This window comes from Bos grunniens, chromosome 11 (assembly GCF_055505025.1).
Source record: "Bos grunniens cultivar Pamir isolate PY7600 chromosome 11, Bosgru_T2T1.0, whole genome shotgun sequence".
Classification (NCBI taxonomy): domain Eukaryota; kingdom Metazoa; phylum Chordata; class Mammalia; order Artiodactyla; family Bovidae; genus Bos; species Bos grunniens.
The window spans coordinates 9059642-9084576 of NC_141175.1; the positions used below are offsets into that span (position 1 = coordinate 9059642).

Genomic DNA, 24935 nt, shown 5'->3' on the forward strand with positions numbered 1-24935 from the left:
TCTGAGGCAGAAAGTGTGGCTGCCTCTCCCCTCACCTCAGACACCCTTGGTGTCTGACATGTGGATTCATCACGCCATTCATTCACACGGCGCTCCTCCACGTCCAGATTTCCTTCTTCTTCAGTCTTTGGACTTAGGGCCCACCCTCGCCCAGGACGACCCCATCTTGACTTGAACACTTCTGCAAAAACCCTGTCTCCAAATTAAGCGACATCTGAAGTTCCCAAAGGACATAAATTTGGGGGGTGTGGAGTGGCCCCTGTTGAGACCAGCACAAGTGGCATATGCATTTCACACACGAGGCACACTCTTGTGCTCCCTTACGGCCTCTGAAAGCCAGAGCCCCCTGGCACATTCCCTAAGCTGCTTCATAGTACACTGCTCCACCGCACCCCTACCAGTGGCACCCAGGGCTTGCTGGGGGACTGGGGTGTGTTGTTGTTTAATGAATACTTCTTTGCACTGGGCACGGTCTTAGGTGCTGGAAGTACGGCTGCAAACACTCCGTTTCCACAAAGCAAAAAAGAGTGTTGGGGGCCCCCCAGAGGGACGGGGGGGAACCAACTCTGCGGCTGGAGAGGGGCAGCCAGCAAGTTTGAGAGAGGAAGAGGAGTTAGGAGGGGCTTCCAGCAGCATTGAGGGATCAGCTCTGCCCTGGATAGGCTGAATCAGGTGAGGGCCGAGGAAGGACCTCCAGATACAGCAACTTCCGGGGCACTGGCGACCTGTCGGAGCACCCCAAAGCCAACAAACATCCATTCTAAAGAGGGGGTGCCTTGAGAAGCCTGGAACGGGGAGCTGCTCTGTGTGAGGGGGAGGGGGGAAGTTTTCTCATGTCCTCTGATGAGACAAATGGATTTGCACTCTAACATGTAGGCTTCCCTGGTGGCTCAGTGGTAAAGAATCCACCTGCCAGGGCAGGAGACGTGGGTTTGATCCCTGGTCCAGGAAGATCCCCTGAAGGAAATGCCAACCCATTCCAGTATTCCTGCCTGGAGAATCCCATGGACAAAGGAGCCTGGCGGGCTACAGAGAGCCTGGGGTCACAGAGAGTCGGACACGACCTAAGGGACTTGAGTGACACAATATTCTAACGTGGCGACAGCCCCGTGCCACCCAAGCCCAGGTCAGCAAAAGCATGACTCTGTCATCAGCTCTTAAACAACTTTATTAGAAGGCTGTTTTAAATGACAACTCCCAATTCTTTCTTAATTTGCTTTGTCACCAATTCCAGTTATAACTCTATTTATATATAACAGTAATTTTTGCATTGATCTTTGCATCCTATTTGAATTGTCCTTATCGGGCTATTCTGGTGAATGGAAGTATGGCCGTGCACTTGCACAGAGACCAGCATTATTGAGCAGGAGGAGCGGGTTGGGGGGTGGTGGCCAGGACAGAGGGAGCCCGCTTCACAGGGGATGGCGGGGGGAGCTGGTGGCCTTCTCCTCCGGCCCTCACCCCCAAACTCACAGTGATAGGTACCTCACTGCCCTATCCTTCAAAAAGGGGGGAAAATAAAGAAATCCCTCCCCAGTCCAAGAAACGATTTGGACTTCCATCTTCAATGGAGTGGGAGTTTCCCTCCCTCTTCCCGCCCCCTGATCAAACCCTCAACTCCTAAGGCTTCCTGGGTGCTGGCCCTCTCACCCCCCGACCTGCCAAGGGCCCGTCTCTCTGCGGTCAGGGCCTTTCTGCCTTCTTTGCCTTTTTTCTGTCACCAGTTCAGAGAGGAATTTCTTTGGACAGGCACGAGGGTCACGCCCACGGCCCCCTGGTCCCTCCCCCCACCCCACCTCACGGGGGCCGGGAAGGTACAATCCACCAGGAACATAAATATGAATAAAAAATGAACTTGAAAATGACAGGCTATTAATCAAACAAATCTATAAAAATAGTTAGGACGTAACTCTGTTCAAATAAATACAAAATAAATAGGCTCCAAGCAGTGTGACACATTGCATCAGCGGAATGTGAAGTGGTCCCACCTGGCCCCGTGGGGATCGGACGCGAGTCCCCAGGGGCATCAGAAACAGACTTAAATGAGGTCAGCCAAGCCGTCGGCTCTCTGTCTTCCTTCTGGAAGACCAGAACCTGCACATTTGTTCAGCTTCTCTTTCTGAACAAAACCCTTCTTCCAATGATACGTAATTATTAAGGCCTTGAACACCTTTTCCTTCTCTCGCCAGGGCATGCAGACGCAGGGCAGACATGGCCCTTCCTGCTTCAACACGATCCCCACTGCCCTCATGCCAGCGGGGCAGAGGGACTTGGTTCTGAGCTGGTGCCAGTCCTGACAGAGTCCGGGCCCAGCTCAGAGCCTCACGAGCCCCCCTCAGCGGCAGGGAGCAGAGGCTCTCTGGGGTCCAGGACCTGTGAAGCCATGCGCCAGGCAGCCTGGCCCCCATCATGCACACGTGCATCCAGGTGCCCACCTGCTGGGCAGCTTGGAAGCCCTCTTCCCTGCACCAGCCAGCCAGCGGCAGAGCGGCCAGTTGGGAATCTGGGCTCAGGTTTCAGGTACAACTACCCTTCCCCACTGACTGAGGGGAGAGAAGCAGTGTGGGGAGAGGGCCGGGGGCCCTCCTCCTACCATTGAAAACAGCAGCGAGGAAGGAAGCGAGGTGGGCCCCCCGGGGAAGACGCGCAGCAGGCCAGAAGACGGCCCACGCCAATGGTCCAGCTGCGAGGATGCGATGGGAGGATGAAGCCGGCCTCCCAGCCCTGCTCTTCCGCAGGCGCCCCTGGGCAGCGTTCAGCCCCCAAGCGCTCGGGCCCATGTCCTGCTGAGCCCTGGGCCCTGAGGAACACTCACAGGTCCTCCCTGGAATGGACACGCGGGTCGGCCGGGGTCAGCAGGACGCACCCGGTGGCCTGCCAGCTCTGTCCCCCCAACTTGCGGTCGCATCCCAGGGTTTTCACAGCTTGGCTTCAGTCAGCGTAGTGTTGGTACATTCACAGAATGAGATGGCTACACATCCCAGGGCTGGAAGCCCGGGATCAGGGAGTCTGCACGGGCGGCTGGCCCCCCGCCTGTCACCGCGACTGCACGCCCAGGGTGATCTTCAGGTTCTCGTACACCACGTAGCTGATGCTCACGGCCGGGATCACCTTCATGAAGTTGGGGGCCAGCCCCCGGTACAGGCCGAAGGCCCCCTCGGTCCGCAGAATCTGTTTGAAGAGGCTGCTCATGGTCACCTCGGGAGCACCCTCCATGGAGGCTGCAGTGAGAGACGCCACCTGTCAGGGGCCTTTCGCCGGCTCCTCCCTACATCCCAACCTGCCCCAGGGGAGATGGGGCCCTGGGGGCCGACTGGCCTTACCTTGGGCCTGCATCCGGGTCCTGACCAGGGCCAGTGGGTAGCTGGCCAGCTGGCCACAGGTGCTGGACATGGTGCCACAGGCCAGGAGCACAAACACACCAGGGTCTGCACTGTTCACTGCATAGCGCTGCAGCCAGGCATTCTTGAGTGTCTGCAAAGGTACAGGGGGGCGGGGATGAGCTGAAGTGCCTGCAGGCCCCAGGAAGGAAAAGCCTGAGAGACAGTGAGAGACGGCGGGGTTGGGGGCAGATATCGGATCCACATAGGAGGCGCTGCCTGGTCACATGGATGGGATCCGCAAGGCCACAGTAACCCAACTCACTTGGCCTGGGCTGGCCCTGGGGGCTGGCTGCGCTCCTGAACGGCCTGCCCTTTGTTTCTGCTGTCACTGGGGATTCCCAGATAGGATGGGGTGGGGGGGTGAGGGGTGGCGGGAAGCAGGGGCAGCAACCCCTTCTTTTCCTCGGAGGCCTGGACCCCTGAGCTCTGGAGCCTGCAGAGGCCCAGGGAGCCCCCAGGGCATCGCGCTCTCCAGATCTGTCGGCCAAGCCCCTAGGGTACAGAACTTGGGGGCTGCCATGGGCAGGCAGTGTGACAGGAGACCCCTTGCAAGGGACAAAGGAATTTGGAAGGAGATAATGGGGGGAGGTGGCTGGGGAGGGATGACACATGGCCAGCAGGGGGTTTCTGAATCTCTCCTGCCGCTCAAGGGGCCTGAGTCCTCCAGAGGGCCTCACCTCGTAGACGGCCAAGTCTATGCCAGCGTAGGGGATGATGCCCAGCATGTTGGGGACATAGCCTTTGTAGAAGGCGGCCATGCCCTCTCGGGCCAGGATCTTCCTGGCACAGTCCAACATGCCCGAGTACTGGCCTGTCTTGCGCAGGGCCATCCGGGTCTTCAGGACCTGCAGAGCCCAGGGCGGGTGATGGAAGCGTGAGCAGGGCCCAGTCCGCCGGCCCACCCCAACACGGGCTGCCCGCCCCGGCACTGACATGGCCCTCACCTCCATCGGGTAGATACTACTCTGGGCGATGGCCCCTGCCAAGGACCCTGCCACGAGCCTCTCGTGAATCCTCAGAGTCTCCTGGTCACTCCCAATGAGACGTTTGATCTGGAATAAAGAGCCAACAAACTGAAACCCCTCTGCTGGAGACCAGCACACCTGTTGCCGCCCCGCCCGTCCTCCCGGAGCCGATCAGGTTTAACCGAGACCTGGTGTCCCTGGGACTTTCGATGCTGCCCAGAGAAGGCAGGCACTGGCCCCCAGTGGAACAGGCTAGTGGGGCAGTGCAGGGGTCAGACCCAGGCCTCTCCACCCCCCACCTGGCCTGGCTGTCCCTCAGGTTCAAGGCCTGGCTCCGGGTTCCAGGGGATCAGCAGGGCAGGGACCTTGTCCCCGGGGGTGCTCAGGATGCAGCTGCCGAGGTGCGACTCTTCCTGGAGAGCCAGGTCCTCACCTGCTCATAGGCCATGAATTTGATGGCCGACTCGGGGGCGATTTTGAGGACGTTGATGCCATTGCCCCGCCAGAGTGATCGGGCCCCTCCTTCTCGAATCATCTGCGTGAACCCACCCACGATGCACATGTTGTTGCTGCGGGAGGCGTGGACCTGGGGGGAAGGACAAGAGGTCGGGAGCAGCCACAGCGAGCCGCCGTCGTCTGACCTTTACCAAGGTGGGAGGTCGGCAGGCACGGCTCTGCCCTCCAGTGCCTTAGACCAACTCAGCACCCTGAGGGTCAAATGTGGCTGTGCACCCAACGTTTATATGCCAACACCGTGCTAAACACCTCTTACACCTCCATGAGGACTACTTAAAAAAAAAAATTGAACTTTTTATTACGGAAAAACTTTCAAGCATACATAAAAGTACAGAGGAGCTTCCAGGAACCCATAATAAGGTTCAACCATCATCAGACCAGCCAATCTACGTGCCCCCTACCCATGACCCCTCTCCTACTCCCATTAATTGAACGCATTCCCAGCCTTAGTCATTTCATCCAAGGACAGCCTTTCATCTCTACAGCATTCCTGGGGATTTGGGGAAGAAAAACAAACTGACAATGCAACTGGTTCGAGCCTCTTAGTTTCCAGAGGAATAGAAGTCCTGGGAGTGAAGGGAAGTGCTCATGGTCACTCAGATGGGAGGGTAGGACCCCGGATCGGGTCCCAGGCCCAGAGCTCCTCTGCCCAAACCACTCCATCTCTCTGATTTGGCACCTTCTTCTGTCCATAGGCCTTGAACCAAGGCAGGGAAAGGAGGGCAGGGAAAGGCTGACACCTTTTCTGAGCAGGGTTCCTGGCATTAAAAAATGCCAGAACACCAGTCAGGGAACAAGCGGGTGACTGGCCACTGTTCAGATGACACTGAAGTCCAATGGTGTGTCCTCAGGCAGGTCGATTTCACAACCCTGCCCCTGACGTGCGTTCGGCTTATCTCTGCCCTGTGGACTTGGAATCAGGCACTCGGCCAGGGGACTAGTGTCTGGGCCAGGTGCAAGGAGCAGCTTGCACAGCTCCCCATGCAGTGGTCTACATAAGATGTACGTAAGGCGACAGGTTCCTGCCACACCCCAGTTCTCACCGGGGTCAGCTGCCCACATTACAGCCCTGTAATGTGACTCCTGGCTTAAGAGCCTCAGATAAAATTAGATCAGCAATGCGCAAAAGGTCACCTGGGCCAGGATCTAATGTCACCATGGTCTGAGCAGTAACTCCAATCTGACTTAAGAAAGGTATGGGCCCAGAGTAGGGCCCCAGACAAGGGCAGGGAAGCCACCGACCAAAGAACCCAAGGAGAAAACAGGCGGCTCAGGGCCCGTCTTCCTGCGCACATACCTGCATGACCACCTTGAGTCTGTCCAGGGGGGCCGTGCAGGTTCTCGATACGGCCCCCGCCCCACCGCCGGCCACCAGGTGCCTCCACCACATCCCCGTCTGCCTCTCCTCCACCGTGAACTCATCGGGGACTGTCAGATTCTCACCCACATCAAAGATCTGTGAGGAATGCCAACACCGATAAATCAAGCAGGCTCCCCAAGCTTCTGGCTGAACTACCGGCCGCCAGCTAGGTCTACTGCCTCCACTGTCTAAAATGCAACCACCGCCGTCTGCACACCCCACCCCACTCCCACTCTGCGGAGTGGCAAAGCTCTGCGCCGTCTGTGGCCTCGAAGAGAGAGGCCGAGGTTAGGGTCTGAAAGCAGAGCTGGAAAAATGCGGGTACAAAACCAGGAGGACAGCCTGTCCAGATGCCACCAGGGGCTCCTGCAAGAACAGCTTACAAAGGCATTTCAGCTGAGGATTGCCAGGCTGGCTGTGCTCAAAGGATCAAGTCAGGGGTAAAAATTCTTCTGAAACACGATGTGTAACCGGGGTAAAAATTCTTCTGAAACCCGAAGAGTAACCGGATCGCGCCGGCAGAGAGTTATGCAAGGCTTCTGCAAACACGAGAGGGCTGTGCTGCATGAGAGGCGCCCTCTCCCCTGGGGTAGCTGGCAGAGCCAGTTCTGCTCCAAGCCCGGGGGGCACAGGCCCAGCCTGGGGGGCAGCCGGCTCCTACCCATGGGGTGTCTGCTTAATTCTACCCCACAAAGATGCCAGGCGTCCCCTGAGGGCACTGAGGGAGACGGAGGAGGAGGGGCGCCTGTGGCCTCCCCTCTTAGAGCTGGTGGCCTGGGATGGTGCTAGGACTGCAACCAGAGGGCACTCAGCAAGGAGCAGCAGAAAGGGATGCTTGTGCATGGAGGGGGCACGCGGGCAGGGGGTCAACGGGGCCACCACCACGGAGGGTGCTGTGTGCTTCTGATCAGAGGTGAAAGAGCTGTATGTGTGTGGCAGTGGGGAGGCATTGTTTTGCCACAGAGAGAAATGACATAAAAACTGGGGTGGGGGAGGGGGGAGACTTAACAGCTCAGCTATTTGATCTTTATTGGGCAGCTCCCACTGCCTCCCAGGAAGCTTTGCGAAAACCAGAGGGCTCAGCGAGAGGGGTGGACCCTGAAGACTGGGCAGCAACGGGGGTGACAGGAGGGTACCCTTTCTGGCAGAGGGAATCCGTGTTTGGGGAATGGGCGGGGCCGTTTAGGTTGGCTGGCACGTGGGAGACGGAGGGAGCACCTGGAGGGCTGGCAGAGGAGTGAACAGCCCTGCTGCGGAAGAGGCGGCAGGCCGGGAACCCCCAGCAGGATGGGGGCTGGTGCTGGGCGGACGGACTCACCGTGGAGTGCTTCCAGTAGAGGATGATCTCAGGGATGTTCTCCACGGGGTGCAGGAGGTGATAGTCTCGCCACTCGTTCCAGTCGATGGTCATCGTGCCATTTTTGTCCATGCTGTAAGACACATGCCCGGTCACCCACGTGGACGCAGGCCCCATCTGTCAGCCACAACCCACCCCTACCGACCTCCAGGGGAGCCGAGGGCAGGCGCGTGGCCACCAGGAGACCACGGAAGGTGCCCCTGCCCTGGAGGAGAAGGGGCCAGGTGGCTCCACACCCCACTTGGCACAGACATGGGGATGTAATGGCCCACGAGCACCCCGATCTGATCAGGCACAGAAGTTAAGGAGGCAGGAAGAGGTCCCCAGGGTGACACGGATACTTACTAGGTGACAGGGCCCCAGAAGTGGCCCGTTCGTATTCTGACAGACAGACAAAAGGAGGATGCAGAGGAGAGAGGAAAAACAACACCAATAAGTGCTCTGAGCGGAGGTTAGTGAGGCAAGCACACGGCACAGCATGGCGTGAGGAGGCGCTCGGCAGGTGAGGGGAGCGAGGGCCAGGGGCCGCCATCCCTACCTGCCTGCCAGCTGGCTTTGGGCCCCCCAGGACTTAAGGAGGGTGGGGAGGACAGGAAGCGACTGCGGGGGCTGCTCTGGTGGGAGTTCCCAGCCCAAGGATCACCATTTGCCTGGGGCTGACTTTCGGGGCAGTGCATCTGAGCTTGAAGTTAAGAGGAAGTTCCCCTCACTGGAGGGCGGCCCTGTGAGCCCTGCCCCTCCCTGCACGACCAGGCAGAGAAGAGTATTCCTTGCTCGCCTTCCACCTACTGAAATCTCCCCACTAGTCTTTTCTCTTCGAGAGTGGCTGGCGTTGGGCACCCTGCCCGGGGATTTGTGATTCTTCCACTGGGAGCTGACCTGGACCCTGGGGAGTGGCTAGTCTCTGGGAGGGGTTACTTATTCATCCCTTCCAACCACCAGGAGCCAAAGTTCATGGAAACAGGGTTAATACAATGAATGGCACTGTGCAGCAAGTCCAAGAATCTTTCTCTCGTCACATTTTTGTTAAAGCAAACCAAGGGACTGGTTACGCACGCACTCACCTCTTGAGGATTTTTTCTGCCTGCTGCTCAGATATCTTGACCCCCAGGTCCCGCAGGGACTGCATGATCTCCTGGGCGTCGATCCGCCCTGGAACAACAAAGGCCATGAACCTGGGGCCAGCCTGGTGCAGAGACCCAGGACTGCCGGGCAGCTGCTGGCCCCGGGACAATGCTCACCATCATTCTTTTTGTCCAAACTCTTGAACACCAGCCTCAGTTTCTTCTCGTGATCTTGGAGATAGTGGACGAACTCTTCGAAGTCTAGCTGCCCATCCAGGTCTTTGTCGCCAGCTTGTACGATTTTCTAGAAAAGAAAAGAAAAGAAAGGTTTCATCCCTGGGCTCAAACACCAGCTTCTCCCGCCTGTGGTGCCCCGTCCTTGGGAAAACAACGGCTCATCCATGAGGTGGCCCAGTGACCCGAGACACTTGCCCTCCTCCACTCCCAGGGTCACCGGCTGGATGCCCGAGGGCCGGCCATGCTTCCCTCGCGATCGACAAGGGAAAAAAACCAGTCCCCGAGGGAAGCCCTTCAGACAGAGGCCGACAGTGGTGGGCTTGAGCCTTTCTGGTTTCACCAGGTTAGCTGCTCGGCTCCCTGCGGCACTGTCCCTGGGGTCAGGGCTCAGCCCCACATGCCCTCTGCCCACATGCAGGGTGGCCCCGGAGCTCCAGATTTCAGCAGAAACTCTGCAGCTGGCGCTTTTATCCTTAAAAGTGGCACTGGCCCAAGAACAGTTGGGGGCGACCCGGGTAAAGGTACAGGGCAGAGCTGGCCCCTGCCAATGCCTGCTTGGTGGAGACGCCGTCAGAGAGAACTGTGGAGGCTGGGGAAGTGCTACGACCCACAGGAACTATTTTTGGGCCTGAGCTCGAAGGCGCTGACTGTCTCAGATCTCGGGGGAGCCAGATGCTGTAACCAACCTCAGCTTCCTTATTAACCAGGCCCTGGAAAGCAGGGCAGCTTGACTCAGGAATAGTTCGGTAACCCAAGGGGCCTTTAAGAGACCCCTTCCTTGGCAGTGAGGGTCCAGAAATCTGCACCTGCGCTTAGAGATGAGCTTGGTTCAAGCACTGCAGCCCGTTCTGGATGCTCAGCAACTGGAAGTTCTCCACAAAAGCACAAGCACTTGGCTTGTGCCCCAGGTCCTGCTAAATGCTCTACCTTGAGTAGCCCGGTGAATCCTTGTAAATAGCTCTAAGAGGTGGGGGTCTAGCATTCCCCTCACTTTTCAGAGTCAGAGTCAGAACAGAAGTTCTGAGGGCTAAGTAATTTATCCAAGGTCATGCAGCTAGGGAAGTGGTAGGCGGCATTCAAGCCAGGCCTGCTGGATTCCAGTCACCTCCCCATTGGGAGAGCCTGCTGCCATTGTAAAGGTTAATCTCAAGAAGGTGGGGAACATACATGAATCACTCCAACCCAGCAACACCCCAAAACTAGGACCGAAAAATCTCCTAAGGAAAATGGCTATAGTCTCCTCGTGTTGCCCAGTTCTCTCAGTGAGAAATAACATCCTCTATCCACAAACCACTGTGGGTTTCCAAGTCTTCTGAGCTAGTGGATTTGGAAATTGATGGATCATTGGCTAGCTGGTCCTCTCCAGATACTGTGTCACTTAACATGATCCAAAGACCAGCTCGGGGGTGTGACTGAAATGTGAGACAGACGCTGGTACATGTTCTATCAACTCTCTGGACTCGGGTTAATTTCCTGCAGGCATTTCTGCTCTCCACCAAGAATGACACAGATTACGTACAGGTAATCATCCTAGCTTTATGAGAGGAGTGGAAGTAGAACCTGCATGTCATTTAGGGAGGAGGCGAATGTGAGGAACGAAGCTCGCTGGAATCTGCGTTGCTCTGGCACCAATGTGATCCATGTGCCTTGTTGGGTGGGTGCCGGGGTACAGACAACCCAAGGACATATTCATGCGGCTGGTTTCAAACAGTCTAAACCCTCGCTTCTACCCTAGTCTGGTCTCCTTCCTAGGATAAGCACGTCATCACCCCCTGCACACTCTCTGACCTCCACTGCCACAACGAGAACCGGGGGACAGTGAGGGGTCTGATGACCGGCGAAGCTGGGGTGTCCCTGTAGGAGGAGGCGACCCTCTCAGACGCTGCAGCTGTTTCCCCATATTTAAAATGGTAATAATCTCTGCTGCCTCTGGCTCCAAAGAGACCCCCTAGGAAGGTCCCCTCACCCCTGCCTGTTGTTCTGTTTCACCCAGAGCACAGTCCTGTCACCTCCAGCCTCTGCAGCCACAGTTCCAACTCCTGTGCCTCCAATGAGGGGCCTCTGCCCTCCCCCTCTCTGCCCCCCAGCTCAGAGAAAGACCCCCGCAGCAGCTAGACCGTGCCCCCACTTTCTGGCCCTGCACTGCCCTGCACCCACTCTCCGCAAGAAAATTCCTTTCCCTCTTCCACAAGTGCCTCCCCTATAATTCCAGCCTCCCTTGGAAGTCACATGAGAGCCAGTCTCTCCCGTGACGCAGCCCTGTAGCCGGCTACAGCCACGCGCCTGCTTGGGAAAAACTGGCATGGCTGGAAATCAAGCGAGTCGGAGGCATGGGACTCTCTACCAGCTCGGGCCTTCGCTGAGTCAACGCTGATGAAATGCCTGCCTGCCTGCCTGCCTTCTGCATCCCAGTACAGACCTGCTTCCACTGGCGGTAGGTGGAGAACTCCTGGGAGGGGATAAAGACGCTGAGTTTGAAGATGGACTTCAGCTCGGCAGGAAGCCCCTTGGACTCGAAGTACTGGAATTCGGTCTGGGCCTCCCCGATGAGGGGCACATAGAGGCACAGGCAGAGCATGCTGGCGGGAGCTGCTTCAGGCGGCGTGGACGCCGGGAATGCTGCCTGGCCCGGCACACTTGCACAAGATATGCTGGGGCACAGCTGTCATTGGCTGCCTCAGCCCTGCCCTTTGGCTTAATTGAAAAAAAAAAGTCTGCTCACTGTACTTCCAGCCAACAGCCAATGAGCACACAGCCCCGCGAGGAGGCGGGCACTGCCCCAGTGCCAGGGGATGAAGATCAGGACTGACGTCACCCGCTCCCCGGTTAACCCTTCCGAGACAGGCAGCGCATTTGGCCCTGCCCCCCAAACAAACCTTCACCCACCAGCTGCCAACCCCTCCAAACAAACAAACTGGCTCTGGCCTGTTTTTTTCCACAAGGTCCCCAAACGCGTCACACAATACCGTAGTTTCTCCCCTTAGTAAATCATTTCCAGCAGAAAAATTAGTGGAGGCAGAGATCAAATCAGGGCTCACTGAATGGGTTCAGTTTAGCTGTGAGGGCAGAAAGTCAGGGGTGGTAGGGAGATGCTAGGAGGGGTCCCATGAGATTGTAGGGGGGCTCATTCATCTGTCCTGGAGCTGCTCCTGAGCTGGCTGGCTCCAGGGACCTTTCTTTCCCAGGCCACCTTGCACATGAGCACCCCTTCTGCAGGTTTGGCCTGGAGACCCCACCAAGTGTGGAGAGGCTGACGTGGTGGTGGTGGGGGTGGGCAGGAAGAGGACATCCTAGGCTAAGGTCACTGTGCTGGGGGGACGCCTTAGCAGCACCAATCTAGGGTCAGCCTGAGCCTCACTCAGTACCCACAGAAGTAGTTTTCAGAGTCCACGTTCACTCAGAACACTCCAAAGTTCAGTGGATTGGAGCTTTTCAGCTTAGAACCGTGCTGCTCAATACAGAAATTTTTCATTTTTATTTTCATTAATTTATTGCATTGCGACATGTGGGGATCTTAAGTTACCCAATCAGGGATGGAACCCTTGTCTCCAATGCAGGGGGTCTTAACCACTGGACCACCAAGGAAGTCCTCAATTTTAAATAAATCAAAATGAAATGAAATTAAAAATTCACTTCCTTCTGCATGGGTTGCATAGCTTGACAGTCACAAGTATTCACCGAGCGTTTCCATCACCACAGAAAGTTCCACTGAACAACACTGCCCTAGAACATCCCTTTTAGGTGAGGATGAGAAAAAAAAAAATCTCAGGTCCTGGAGAGTCAAGATCTGATCTTTATTTAAGGGCCACCCTGCCACCTCCACCTCATCCCTTCGCACTGAAGTTGTCAGATTCATGCTGCAGAGGAAGAGCCCACGTCACAGAGATGAAAAAGGAACCCGTCTCTCCTGTTCCATCCACAGTGCGCCACTTCCTAATATAGACAAAACCTCACTACTGGGATGGGTTAAAAACGGATTTTTAGCATTTGTTGATCCACAAAAGTGAAAGGAACTTCTTAAATTCACTAAAAACCTTTTTGTTAAGAACTTGAAAAAGGTTCTGAAAACAAGATGCTGATGCTTATGTACATCAGTATAAAACAGATTTTAGGAACTTATATTATAGGGTTGGCCAAAAAGTTCGTTTGGCTTTCCTGTGAGAGGCTACAGAAAAACCCGAAAGAACTTCTTGGCTAACCCCATGTTTCAGCGCTTCTAAAGAGATCTCAGGGTAAGTCTGTAAAAACAGGCCTTGGGCTGTTTTATCCATTCACTTGGGTGGATCCAATGGTGTACTCAGAGGCAGCTCAGGATTATTTGGGCAAATGCCTCCTCAGCCTCCACCTAAATCCAAGTCACTCAGTTGTCTGTTAAGCCACCCAATCCAGAATGTTCTACTTTAGGGGTATTTCAACACACATCTTATCTCTACTGTTGGGGTCCCCGAAGGCAGGGCCATTGTACCTCCTTGTCTGGAATGAGCCCTTGCCTTGATCACGGAAGGTGCCTGATAGAAGCAGTTTCTGAATGAATGAATCATCCTTGGCAGGGCTCTAAGACCCCAAGTAACAAACATGACTGTTCTCAATGAAGACCTTAGGTTTGGTTTCCCAAGTGTCTGCAGATAAAGAGTCCTCAGGGCATTTTGCCTACCTCAACAAGATACTGTATTATTACTTTTAGTTTAAAGGAAGCTCACATTTATAAGTAAAAAAAGCTGAACTTTAACTGCTGATCTTCCTTTTCAAAATTATTCATGTGTGCTTCTGAAATGAAAACAAATTACACAGATCTGTTGAAGTGTCTCATTTCAATGATGACTGTAATCCTTCCAATACAAAATGGCAAATATTTTGACTGAACGAATAAGTTGTTAAATTAGAGATGTTCATTTTCTACTAAACTGTTTTTCAAATAATGGTGGTAAACATAACTGTACCACTGAGGGCTTTTTTTGTTTTGTTTTGGTACCACTGAGTTTTATGACATATTTACAAACCTGAAAAGAGATTTGAAAACAAAGTCATATGAAAGTGAAATCAATATTTAACATATAAGGAATGATCTATATGTAACCTTGTTGTATATTTTCCAAATCTCCTGTAAATGTGTTATCATATTTTCATCAAACAAGGGCAACTATCTTCTACAATAAACAGAATGGAATCTTCCTGATCATAACAGAACTCATCATCCTACAGACCAATGGTACCACCAGGGTCAGAAATGTTCTCTGAAAAGTTCTACATGTGCTTGTCAAGATGTGATCTTAACAATGCTTATATTAATTCTATTCCAATGTTATTCTTAAAAAAGAGCTCCAACGTATTTCTGTTTTGCAACCGTGTTCACATCCAACAGAATGTCTTCACTGGACAAACGTACACTGGCATTTGGTTGTTTATTTAAACCATCCACCCTCCCTGAGTTGCACAGGTCATGCAGAGTTCTTCTGTCACACAGAAATGGCAACTTCCTAGTTGAGACCTCCAGGCACCTGGAGGTCCAAGGCAAATGTTCTTTTCCTGGAATGACAGACACTGGGCCCCAGAGGGGCCCTGAGGTGACCTCTTAATCTCTGACAAGAAGAATCAGACCAGGAGAGGCCACCTGGTTTGCTCAGGCCCCAGAGCCAGCTGGCGGCGGGGCTGAGGCTCACCCGGGCCCTGGCTCTTGTTACAATAGCCATGTAAATCAGCACCCAAGCCTGACACTGCCGTAAAGAGATTTTAGAATTCGGTTTCAAAAGAACACTTCCTCAGCCTGACCCTGAGCATTACAATGAGCAGGACCTCACATGGGAGGTGGCAGGTGTCGGGGGGCAATTTTAGACTTAGCTTAAACAAACAAAAATAAAAGCCACAAGAAACTCTACCTGTTACAGTGCTGAACACATACATGGGAAATACAAATAAGGAAGAATAAAGCAGGGCTCAGGACGCACCTGGCGGCTTGGTGGTTAGGACTCTGCTTCCACTGCGGGGGGCACGGGTTCAATCCCTGGTTGGGGCGCTAACATCCCACATGTCACACGAGAGTGAAAGCGTAGTTGCTCGGTTGTGTCCGATTCTTTGTAACCCCATGGACTGCAGCCTGCGGTTTTGTCCTTTGTCCATGGGATTCTCCAGGCAAGAACCCTGGAGTGGGTTGCCATTCAGTTCTCCAGGGGATCTTCCCAGCCCAGGGATTGAACACGGGTCTCCTGAATTTCAGGCAGATTCTTTACCATCTGAGCCTCCACAGAAACCCACATGTCACGTGGCATGGCCAAAAAAAAAAAGGTTCATAAAGTAGGATGTTTGACACCAGTTCAGTTCCTGATGTTTGACACCAGCCCCAGGTGTTTCTGGATCCTTGAGTATAATGCACTCTTCCCTCTCCTGCCATCTATATGTCTTCTCCGCTCTCTTTACCTGTTCTAATTTTGTGACCCAGATCCACTTTTGTCTCCTTTCTTCCAAAGTCCACTCCTCTAACAACTAGTCCTGGGAAATGACAACAGTCACTCCTGATTCCTGAGAATTCAGTGGTATTCCATTTCCCTTAATCTGCAGTTCCTCTCACCGAGCATTTTCTCACCTTCAGACCTGCCAACGTGCCGACCCCACAGGCTTTCCTTGTTCTACTACTGTTTCATTCCAGAGAAACAGGTGCTTCCCACAAGAGCTGGAATACCGTGAGTAAGAACAGGGCAAGTAGAGTATCTATGGGAGTGTGGCATTAGCTCATAAAGCATTTCCGCCGCCCCACTCCGATGACTCAGACCAAGCCCAAAATATTAATATGCGAAGGAGCCTTGCCAGCATCCGGCTACTCTAGCCCCGCCCACCCGTAAGGCTCTCAGAGCCTCATTTGCTGCTGCGGTCGCAGTGTCATTTGATGATCAGGTTGCCATGACAGCCCAGTGGAGCCGGTTTCCACTGGAGCTGCACTTGGCAATTAGACACACAATAAGCAAAAATTCTCTTGAGCTTCTGAGGAGATGGCCCCTCAGGATTTGAAAGCTTGAATGCAGCTTGGGGTACCTCCCACTCGACTAAAGGCTTTCTTCTTCAACTGCAGATCAACTGGAAGACAAAGATAAAGGGTGGAAACTGGAACAGTTCCTAGAATAAAAACTTGCAGGAACCTGACTCACTAGCAGACATATTTAAAAGAGGGAAGTGAGAATTAAACAGAGAACCAATGCTGGGAAACTGAGAAGCCTGAGAACCAAAGTGAATGTCTCCACCAGGTTTCCATGCAGTTGCGGCAGCCTCTGCCTGAGAGAAATGGCAGAGAAACAGCGAGCCAGGCCCCACCAGCCAATGATCACAACCCCTAACCCTCTACCTTCAAGAGCAGCTGCGCTGGAAGAGGACACACTGCTGAACCGCTATTCCAGTTCTTAGTTATCTGCCTTTAAAGGGTCCACACTGCCCAGCTGTGCTTTCCCGCTTGCTTCAAATCAAACCGGCTGATCCACCTCCCTCTTGGGGCTCCCCCGAGCCCCAGCCAGCTGATTCATGTCCCTTTTGGGGAGAAGTGCCAGTGAGAGGTGTGGGTCTTACATTCCAGCCCGCCTTGCTCCCAATTCTGTAGGTCAGTAAAGAAGCTGTTCAGAACAGAGTTCTAATGCCAGCCAGCCCAGGCAGAGGGGGGAGGATTGGCAAGGGGTGCCAGTTATGAGTCTGGGAAATGGAGCAGTTAATTATTAAAGTAAAAAGTAGGTGAATTTAAAAAGGAGCCAGCCAATCCCATAATCCCTTGACTGTAGGCAAGCAGGTCTGGAGATAAAAGTTCCTTCCAACAGATAACCCTGCAGCCATTTCCAGGTGCCTCTAAAATGATTGAAAGGTAGACAGCGACACCTGTCATGCCTCAGGCACAGTACAGACGCTCAGACCCCCGCTGCCAGTGGTTGAACACAGACTAAAGATTTTTCTCATTGCTTAACCTGCAACCACGGCAAAAGTTGTGTCATCAAAAGTCCCTCCCGGGACTTCCCTGATGGTCCAGGGGCTAAGACTTCATATTCCCAATGTAGGAGGCCTGGGTTTGATCCCTGGTCAGGGAACTAGATCCCACATACCTCAACTGAAGATACTGCATGCCGCAACTAAGCCCCAGGGCAGGCAAAGAAATAAATTTTTTTTTAAAAAAGGTCCCTCCCACTGAGCAAAGAAAACGTGAACATCTGTTTCATAAACGCAGCAGTTCAACCCAGCAGAGCCTTTTCTGGACTCTGCAGTGTGCAGCACATAGGGCAGACTCTCCTTCCTTTTTCCAGTTGATTTTTACCTTGAGAAAGGAGAAAAAATTCAGAGTAACCAAGGCTTGGGAGGTGAACACGGTATTGCTACCTCGGGAAGGAGAAATCCAGCCAAGCAGCCTTTCGGTTCTAATCCTGAACAGAACCGGAGTAGTCCCCGTGGCTTTCTTAAGGGAAGGCGAGGCAGTAGAGGGCAAAGTTCCAGGTAGACTAGAGTGAAATCTCACCCCTGCCCTTCCTTTATTGTTTAATCCTGGGAAAATTACTTTCTCTGAAATCCTGGGAAAATACCTTTCTCCACCTCAGTTTCCTCATCTGTGAAATGGGGATGCTAACCACTTACCCTGGCTCTTGAGGGGATCAGATGACATAACCCATACTCACGGCGTGAGATGGATGGAAGACCCCCGCACTCAGCAGACCTTAGGACTCCAGAGGACTACCGGCCTCTGCACCCTGAGCCTCCAGCCTCAATTCTGCCCCCTGCTCCCCTCCTCCCCAGTGGAACGGTAAGACGGGTCCTTTGCCCACCAAGGCAGAGGGTCTGACCTTTGGGATGCAGGACAGGCTGGTCCTCCCTAGTTCCCAGCACCTGGGTTCACCTTCGAAGGTTCGCTCTGTGGCCCGCTTGAAGTCCGTCCTCCCTGAGCTGTTTAAAATGCTAATACCTAAGACACTCTGTAACTGTCCCTTCCTTTCAAATGGCTTTCTGGGGCCACAGTGATACATCCTAGGGTTTATCTCCCATTGCATTCCACCTTCCTTCCTCAAATGGCCACTGAAGTGGTCACATAAGGTAATCAAGCTGGTGCAGCAGCCACAGGAAAACTGGACTAAAGTTGGGCTTCTTTACTGTCTAACACTTCTCCCCAGGCCCCTGGTACCACATGAATTCATTCATAAGTTTTCTCTTCCTCCCCCACTCTCCAGCTTTCTCCAGGTCAGCCCCTCACCTAGGAGGTCCTCTCGACATTGCCATTACCTTAGGAAATTGCTCTGCAGGTCCGACCACCAGCAAGATGGTGGGTCTCTTTTCCGTGGCCTCAGCCCTTCCATCCTGCTTCCCCAAAAAGCTTGGCATCTGGTCTCTCCGAGCCGGGGCCGGGGTGCCTCTGACTTCATTCCCGCTGCCCTCTCTGGAGCCTTGGCACCCGGCCCTGGAGAAAAAGCTAGACAGAAAATGCCACAGCATCTGAAACATTCCGGCTTACTCCCCACGTTGCCGCCAGTGACCGCTCACTTTTGAGGGCTGTGATCACAACACCGAAGGTCTCTGGCTACACAGCTGCTTGGATGACTAGCCTGAGAAGTTGGGAGGGCTGGCAGCTCTGCCTGCCGTGGCTGCTTCCTGCCTTCTCACTGCTGTCGTGCCTGGCCTGCGAAGCAGCTCACTCTGACAGCCCCGTCAGGGGGTTGCTGGCCACGAGAGAGCCGCTGGAGCTTCTTCCAATCAAAATTCACTTTTGCAGGTGGACTGTGATCAAAGGTTTGGCTTTTTGGCCAAAAAAAAAAAAAAAGGAAAGAAAAGACAGAAAAGGCAGACGGCCTGACAGACCTCTCCTGAGGCAGAAGCCAACTTCTAGCTCCCGATCATTCAGCTTGTCCTCTCTGAACTAAGGAGCAGCATCACGCCGGCGAGCACCAGCATCCAAGCCTGCATTCTCACTGCAGCAGGGCGCGGCCAATCACCTCTGCCGACACTACCGGGTTCATTATCCCCACCAGCAACGTCCCTCCAATCACAGCCCGCCGATTTCCCGCATGCAGCCGACAGTTCTGCAGGGAGGTGCCCGCGGCAACCTCCAGAGAGGCTTCCAGTGGCCCGGAATCCACATGGAGGAGCCCGGCTTCCTCTTCTCCAACTGGCTGCTTCCGGGATGACACTCCCCCTCAAGTTTAACACGATCAAGAGATCCTGGCAACGCTTCCTAAGACATCCAGCAACCCTTCCTGTGTTCAGTTATCCCATTCTCTGCAATTGTGCGGAACACAAACGGCGCGCCCCCTACCACGGTCGTTTCTCCTCTGCGGCTCCCTCTACACGGTGAGCTGCCTGGGGACAGGGATCAAGTCACAGATCTTTCTAGCCCTCGTACCCAGGACTAGGCATAGGTGAAGGCTGTGGACTCAACTGAGTAAACGATCATGAATAAAAGGGAATTAATCTTTGGTCATTTGTTTCTTCATTTACTAAGACAAACTGCAGTGTCACGCCATCTCTTGAAAAGGCAACTCTGATAGGGTGTTCATAACCATTATTTTAAAAATAAACATAGCATGGAAAAAGTTTAATAGACTGTGTTGGAGAAACATATATCCTGATGTGCTGTTATAAGAGTGTGAACCAGTGCAATCTCGCTGGAGGACAATTTAGTCACTGCTATCAGCATATCCTAACAGAAGTAGAAGATATTAAGAAGAGGTGGCAAGAATACAGAGAAGAACTGTACAAAAAAGATCTTTACGACCCAGATAATCACGATGGTGTAATCACTCACCTAGAGCCGGACATCCTGGAATGTGAAGTCAAGTGGGCTTTAGAAAGCATCATCACTATGAACAAAGCTAGTGGAGGTGATGGAATTCCAGTTGAGTGGTTTCAAATCCTGAAAGCTGATGCTGTGAAAGTGCTGCACTCAATATGCCAGCAAATTTGGAAAACTCAGCAGTGACCACAGGACTGGAAAAGGTCAGTTTTCATTTCAATCCCAAAGAAAGGCAATGCCAAAGAATGCTCAAACTACTGCACAATTACACTCATCTCACACGCTAGTAAAGTAATGCTCAAAATTCTCCAAGCCAGGCTTCAGCAATACGTGAACCACGAACTTCCAGATGTTCAAAGCTGGTTTTAGAAAAGCCAGAGGAACCAGAGATCAAATTGCCAACATCCACTGGATCATGGAAAAAGCAAGAGAGTTCCAGAAAAACATCTATTTCTGCTTTATTGACTATGCCAAAGTCTTTGACTGTGTGGATCACAATAAACTGTGGAAAATTCTGAAACAGATGGGAATACCAGACCACCTGACCTGCCTCTTGAGAAACCTATATGCAGGTCAGGAAGCAACAGTTAGAACTGGACATGGAACAACAGACTGGTTCCAAATAGGAAAAGGAGTATGTCAAGGCTGTATATTGTCACCCTGCTTATTTAACTTCTATGCAGAGTACATCATGAGAAACCCTGGGCTGGAAGAAGCACAAGCTGGAATCAAGATTGCCAGGAGAAATATCAATAACCTCAGATATGCAGATGACACCACCCTTATAGCAGAAAGTGAAGAGGAACTAAAAAGCCTCTTGATGAAAGTGAAAGAGGAGAGTGAAAAAGTTGGCTTAAAGCTCAACATTCAGAAAATGAAGATCATGGCATCTGGTCCCATCACTTCATGGGAAATAGATGGGGAAACAGTGGAAACAGTGTCAGACTTTATTTTTTTGGGCTCCAAAATCACTGCAGATGGTGACTGCAGCCATGAAATTAAAAGATGCTTACTCCTTGGAAGAAAAGTTATGACCAACCTAGATAGCATATTGAAAAACAGAGTCATTACTTTGCTAACAAAGGTCCGTCTAGTCAAACTATGGTTTTTCCAGTGGTCATGTATGGATGCGAGAGTTGGACTGTGAAGAATGCTGAGTGCCGAAGAATTGATGGTTTTGAACTGTGGTGTTGGAGAAGACTCTTGCGAGTCCCTTGGACTGCAAGGAGATGCAACCAGTCCATTCTAAAGGAGATCAGCCCTGGGTGTTCTTTGGAAGGAATGATGCTAAAGCTGAAACTCCAGTACTTGGCCACTTCATGCGAAGAGTTGACTCATTGGAAAAGACTCTGATGCTGGGAGGGATTGGGGGCAGGAGGAGAAGGGGACGACAGAGGATGAGATGGCTGGATGGCATCACTGACTCGATGGAAGTGAGTCTGAGTGAACTCCGGGAGTTGGTGATGGACAGGGAGGCCTGACGTGCTGCGATTCATGGGGTCGCAAAGAGTGGGACATGACTGAGCGACTGAACTGAACTGAACTGAACCAGCATATCAAAATTCCCTGGTGGTTCAGACGGTTAAGCATCTGTCTACACTGCGGGAGACCTGGGTTCGATCCCTGGGTCGGGAAGATCCCCTGGAGAAGGAAATGGCAATCTACTCCAGTACTATTGCCTGGAAAATCCCATGGACAGAGGAGCCTGGTAGGCTACAGTCCATGGGGTCACAAAGAGTCGGACATGACTGAGCGACTTCACTTCACTTCACTTCACCAGCATACCAAAAGCACAAACCCTCTGACAGCAACTCCACTTTCAGTGAATTAACCTGCAGATATGTTTACACATGTAGGAAATCACATATACATATGTTAACATATATGGGATGCATACATGTGATAAAATATAAGGATATTTTTTACAGCTTGATTTACAATAGCACAGGTTAGACACAAGAGAATGCAGGTTCAGTCCCTGGGTCAGGAAGATCCCCTGGAGAAGGAAATGGCAACCCACTCCAGTATTCTTGCCTGGATAACCCCATGGACAGAGGAGCCTGGCGGCCTATGGTCCATGGGGTCCCAAAGAGTCCCACACAACTGAATGACTGAACACAAATGGAAACATTTTAAAGTTCTTTAAAAGGGGAGCAGGTCTAAATTAATGCACACCCACACAATGGAGCCCTAGGCAGCTTCAAAAAGAGGAAGGCAGGGACTTCCCCGGTGGTCCAGTGGTTAAGACTTCACCTTCCCGTGCAGGGGGTGTGGGTTCGATCCCTGGGCTAGGATCCCACATGCCTCACGGCCAAAAAGCCAAAACATAAAACAGAAGCAATATTGTAACAGATTCAATAAAGACTTTAAAAATGGTCTACATCAAACCACCCCCCCCCCCAAAAAAAAGAGTACGGCAGCACTACATCTATGATTATGGAACGACTTGAAAATATCTTGTTAGATGAAAAGAGCAATGTGCAGAAGGAAGGGTATAGTATGCCGCTGCTTACTTCTATGTTTGTATACATGAAGAATCTCCCTGGAAGGACATACTAAAACTGAAGAGATGGTCTGGGCTGGGGATGGAGGGGACTTGGGAGGTTGAGGGGAGAAAGGTAGACGGGAGATTTATTTTCACCGAGTACGCTCTTATATCTTGTGAAACCAGATCATGAGCATGTATGACCAGGCACGCATGTGTGCATACATACAGCCGTTATTTAAAAATAAAACACGAGAAGTGAAAGCAAGACTGCCACGCTTGTTTGAGAGCTCAGGAGCCCATGTCAGTTGCCCTCTCGCTAGATACACAGAACAACTTTACCTAGAAGGAGTTTTGTGTGTTGATTTCATGTCTAGTCTTTGAAGCCAGACCCCAGGTTCAATCCTGGCTATCACTTACGGGCTGTGTGATCTGGGTCAAGTTACTTTACCTCTCTGTGTTTTAACAGCCTCATGAGCAAAATGGGGACAGTAACAGGACTGTACTTCATGGAGTTGGTTGAAGGCTACATTAAATAATACATGAAAGCTCTTAATACATAATTAGCTATTTTAATCTAGAAAATGACTGTGAGTTCATAGAACTAAATAGTTTAACTACAAAAGAAGGGCCAGTCTGTGGTAAAAATCCCTAAATAAAGATCCACTACTAAAAATTAATCCTTTTTTTTTTTTTTTAAGGCACTGAAAATCTGGTGAATTGGGGCAGCTGGTGATCTTTTGGGCCCTCATCTACAAATAAAAGATAAATCCCGTATTGAGTAAGTAACTGGTTTTTCCTTTAATGGACTCCTCTGTACCACAGAACTGAGCTATGAACTCAGGGCAGGTTCCAGCCAAGACGGAGTAACAGGAACCAATTCACACTCCCGACTATAACAACTAATGTACAGACAAAATGTGAGACGATGGTTTCCAAGACACTGGGCAACAAAGCACAGGAGGCCTTAGGTTTCCAAACAAGTGAGACCTGCAGTCGCCCAGGCTTCCTGCCGAGTTTCCAGGCTATAGTGCAGAGTGGACACGCAGCAGAGCCCAGCAGTCTCCCCACACTGAAGAGCAGGAGCTGGGAGGCCAGGACAGCTGGAGTTTGCAGGGCAGAGAAGACAGAGCTGCAGAGAGAGTGAGGTCTGGAGCTCTGCTGAGGGCCTCTGGGAGTCAGAGCATGTGAGTATGAGGAAACTGCCTGTGGATGGGGAAAGAACTGGCCAAGGGCATCACAGGGCTAAGAGCAGTTCCTGTTCCCACCAGCTGGAGTGGAAAACCTCATAACATAGGTAAGTTCAGGAAGGGTACTCAGAAGGGTTTGCCTCCATAGCGGGGGCAAAACTGGCCCTAGACTAAAGGCTGTTCTTGTTGATCTAACAATATAGAAAGCTGGCCCAAGGGAGTCGAACTGTTTCCAAATAACTGCACCCTGGAATAAAGCTCAAGAATATTAATAGGAATACAAAAATATCCAAGATAAAAATCCCATAAAAAAATTAACAGCAATGCAAAGAAGCAAGAGAAGATGACCCACAATGAGAAATCAATCCATTGAAACTGACCCAGAAAGGACATGTATGATGGAATAAGGACAGAAGGATATTACAAGTCATAACTGTATTCCACATGCTCAAGAAAGAAACAGCACGTTAGAGACACTACAGATACTCTAGATGAAAATTACAATGTCTGAGATGAAAATCACACCTGGATGGTTTTAACAGCAGATGAGGCAACGCAGAAGAAAAGATTAAGGAACTTGAAGACACAGCAATAGAAACTTTCCAAAAGGAAACACACGTAGAAAAAATAAAGCCATAAAAAAGAGAGAGAGAGAAATGCATTAGTGACCTGTGGGAGAACTGCTAATATACTAATATCCACCCATCTGAAACTCATGGAGGTGGGAACATAAAAGATATTTAAATAAATAATGGCCAGGTTTTATCCAAATTTATTAAAACCTACAGATCCAAGACCTCAACAAACCTCAAGCATAAGGAACGTCAAAACAAAACAAAACAAAATTACGCTCAGGCACATCACAATTATTTCTGAAAACCAGTGATAAAGAGGAAAATCTAAAAAGCACCTTGAGAAAAACACCCATTACATTCAGAACAAAAACAAGAATGACAGGGGATTTCCATCAGAAACTGCTAACCCAGAATTTTATACCTAGAAAAATACCATCCAGAAGGAGGGCAAAACACTTTCCAGATGCACGAAAACTTAAAAGAATTTACTGACAGCAGAAGTGTATTACAAGAAATGTTAAAGAAGTCCTTCAGACAGAAGGAAAACGATACCAGATGAAGAATGGAATGAAAAGAATGAAAAGCACTAGAAATGGTAACTGTGTGGGTAGAAAGAAATTCTTCTTATTGTTTAAATCTCTTTCAAATATAAGTGACAATTTAAAGCAAAAATAAAACAACGTATTGTGGGTTTACAACATGCATCCTTCGCTTTAGTCGTGTCCAACTATTTGCGACTCTTTGGACTGTAGCCTGCCAGGCTCCTCTGTCCATGGGATTCTCCAGGCATGAATACTGGAGCAGGTTGCCATGCCCTCCTTCAGGGGACCTTTCAGACCCAGGGATCAAATCCATGTCCCTGTGTCTCCTGCATTGGTAGGCAGGTTCTTTACCACTAGCATCACCTGGGAAGCCCATAAAAAGACAAGCCATAGAGGCAGCCTGCGTGGTTTATAACATATGTAGAAGTAAAAATGTGTGAGAACCATTGCACAAAGGCTGGGGAGAAAGAAATGAAAGCATAATGTTTAATAGTCTTAAACTAGGACTTCCCTGGTGGTGGTA

General features: G+C 51.5%; 1 protein-coding gene across 9 annotated transcripts in view; it reads right to left on the reverse strand.

Annotated features, from left to right (window-relative positions):
* Nucleotides 1-1150: 1150 nt before the first annotated feature.
* SLC25A25 (solute carrier family 25 member 25) overlaps nt 1151-24935 on the reverse strand; it is a 36469-nt gene continuing 12684 nt past the window's right edge. The window contains exons 1-11 of one of the 9 annotated variants that reach the window (XM_086324929.1): nt 18117-19032; nt 8823-8949; nt 8646-8733; nt 7927-7962; nt 7543-7654; nt 6162-6320; nt 4782-4934; nt 4328-4435; nt 4061-4228; nt 3324-3474; nt 1151-3221 (exon numbers count right to left, since the gene is read on the reverse strand). In XM_086324929.1, coding sequence (XP_086181055.1) covers nt 3037-3221; nt 3324-3474; nt 4061-4228; nt 4328-4435; nt 4782-4934; nt 6162-6320; nt 7543-7654; nt 7927-7962; nt 8646-8733; nt 8823-8949; nt 18117-18335 — 1506 coding nt within the window. In that variant the 5' untranslated portion in view covers nt 18336-19032 and the 3' untranslated portion in view covers nt 1151-3036. Of the gene's footprint in view, nt 3222-3323; nt 3475-4060; nt 4229-4327; nt 4436-4781; nt 4935-6161; nt 6321-7542; nt 7655-7926; nt 7963-8645; nt 8734-8822; nt 8950-9077; nt 9325-9688; nt 9803-11301; nt 11791-18116; nt 19041-24935 lie in introns of those variants that run through there. The other 8 variants (XM_086324926.1, XM_086324931.1, XM_086324924.1 and 5 more) reach the window with 8 other exon arrangements.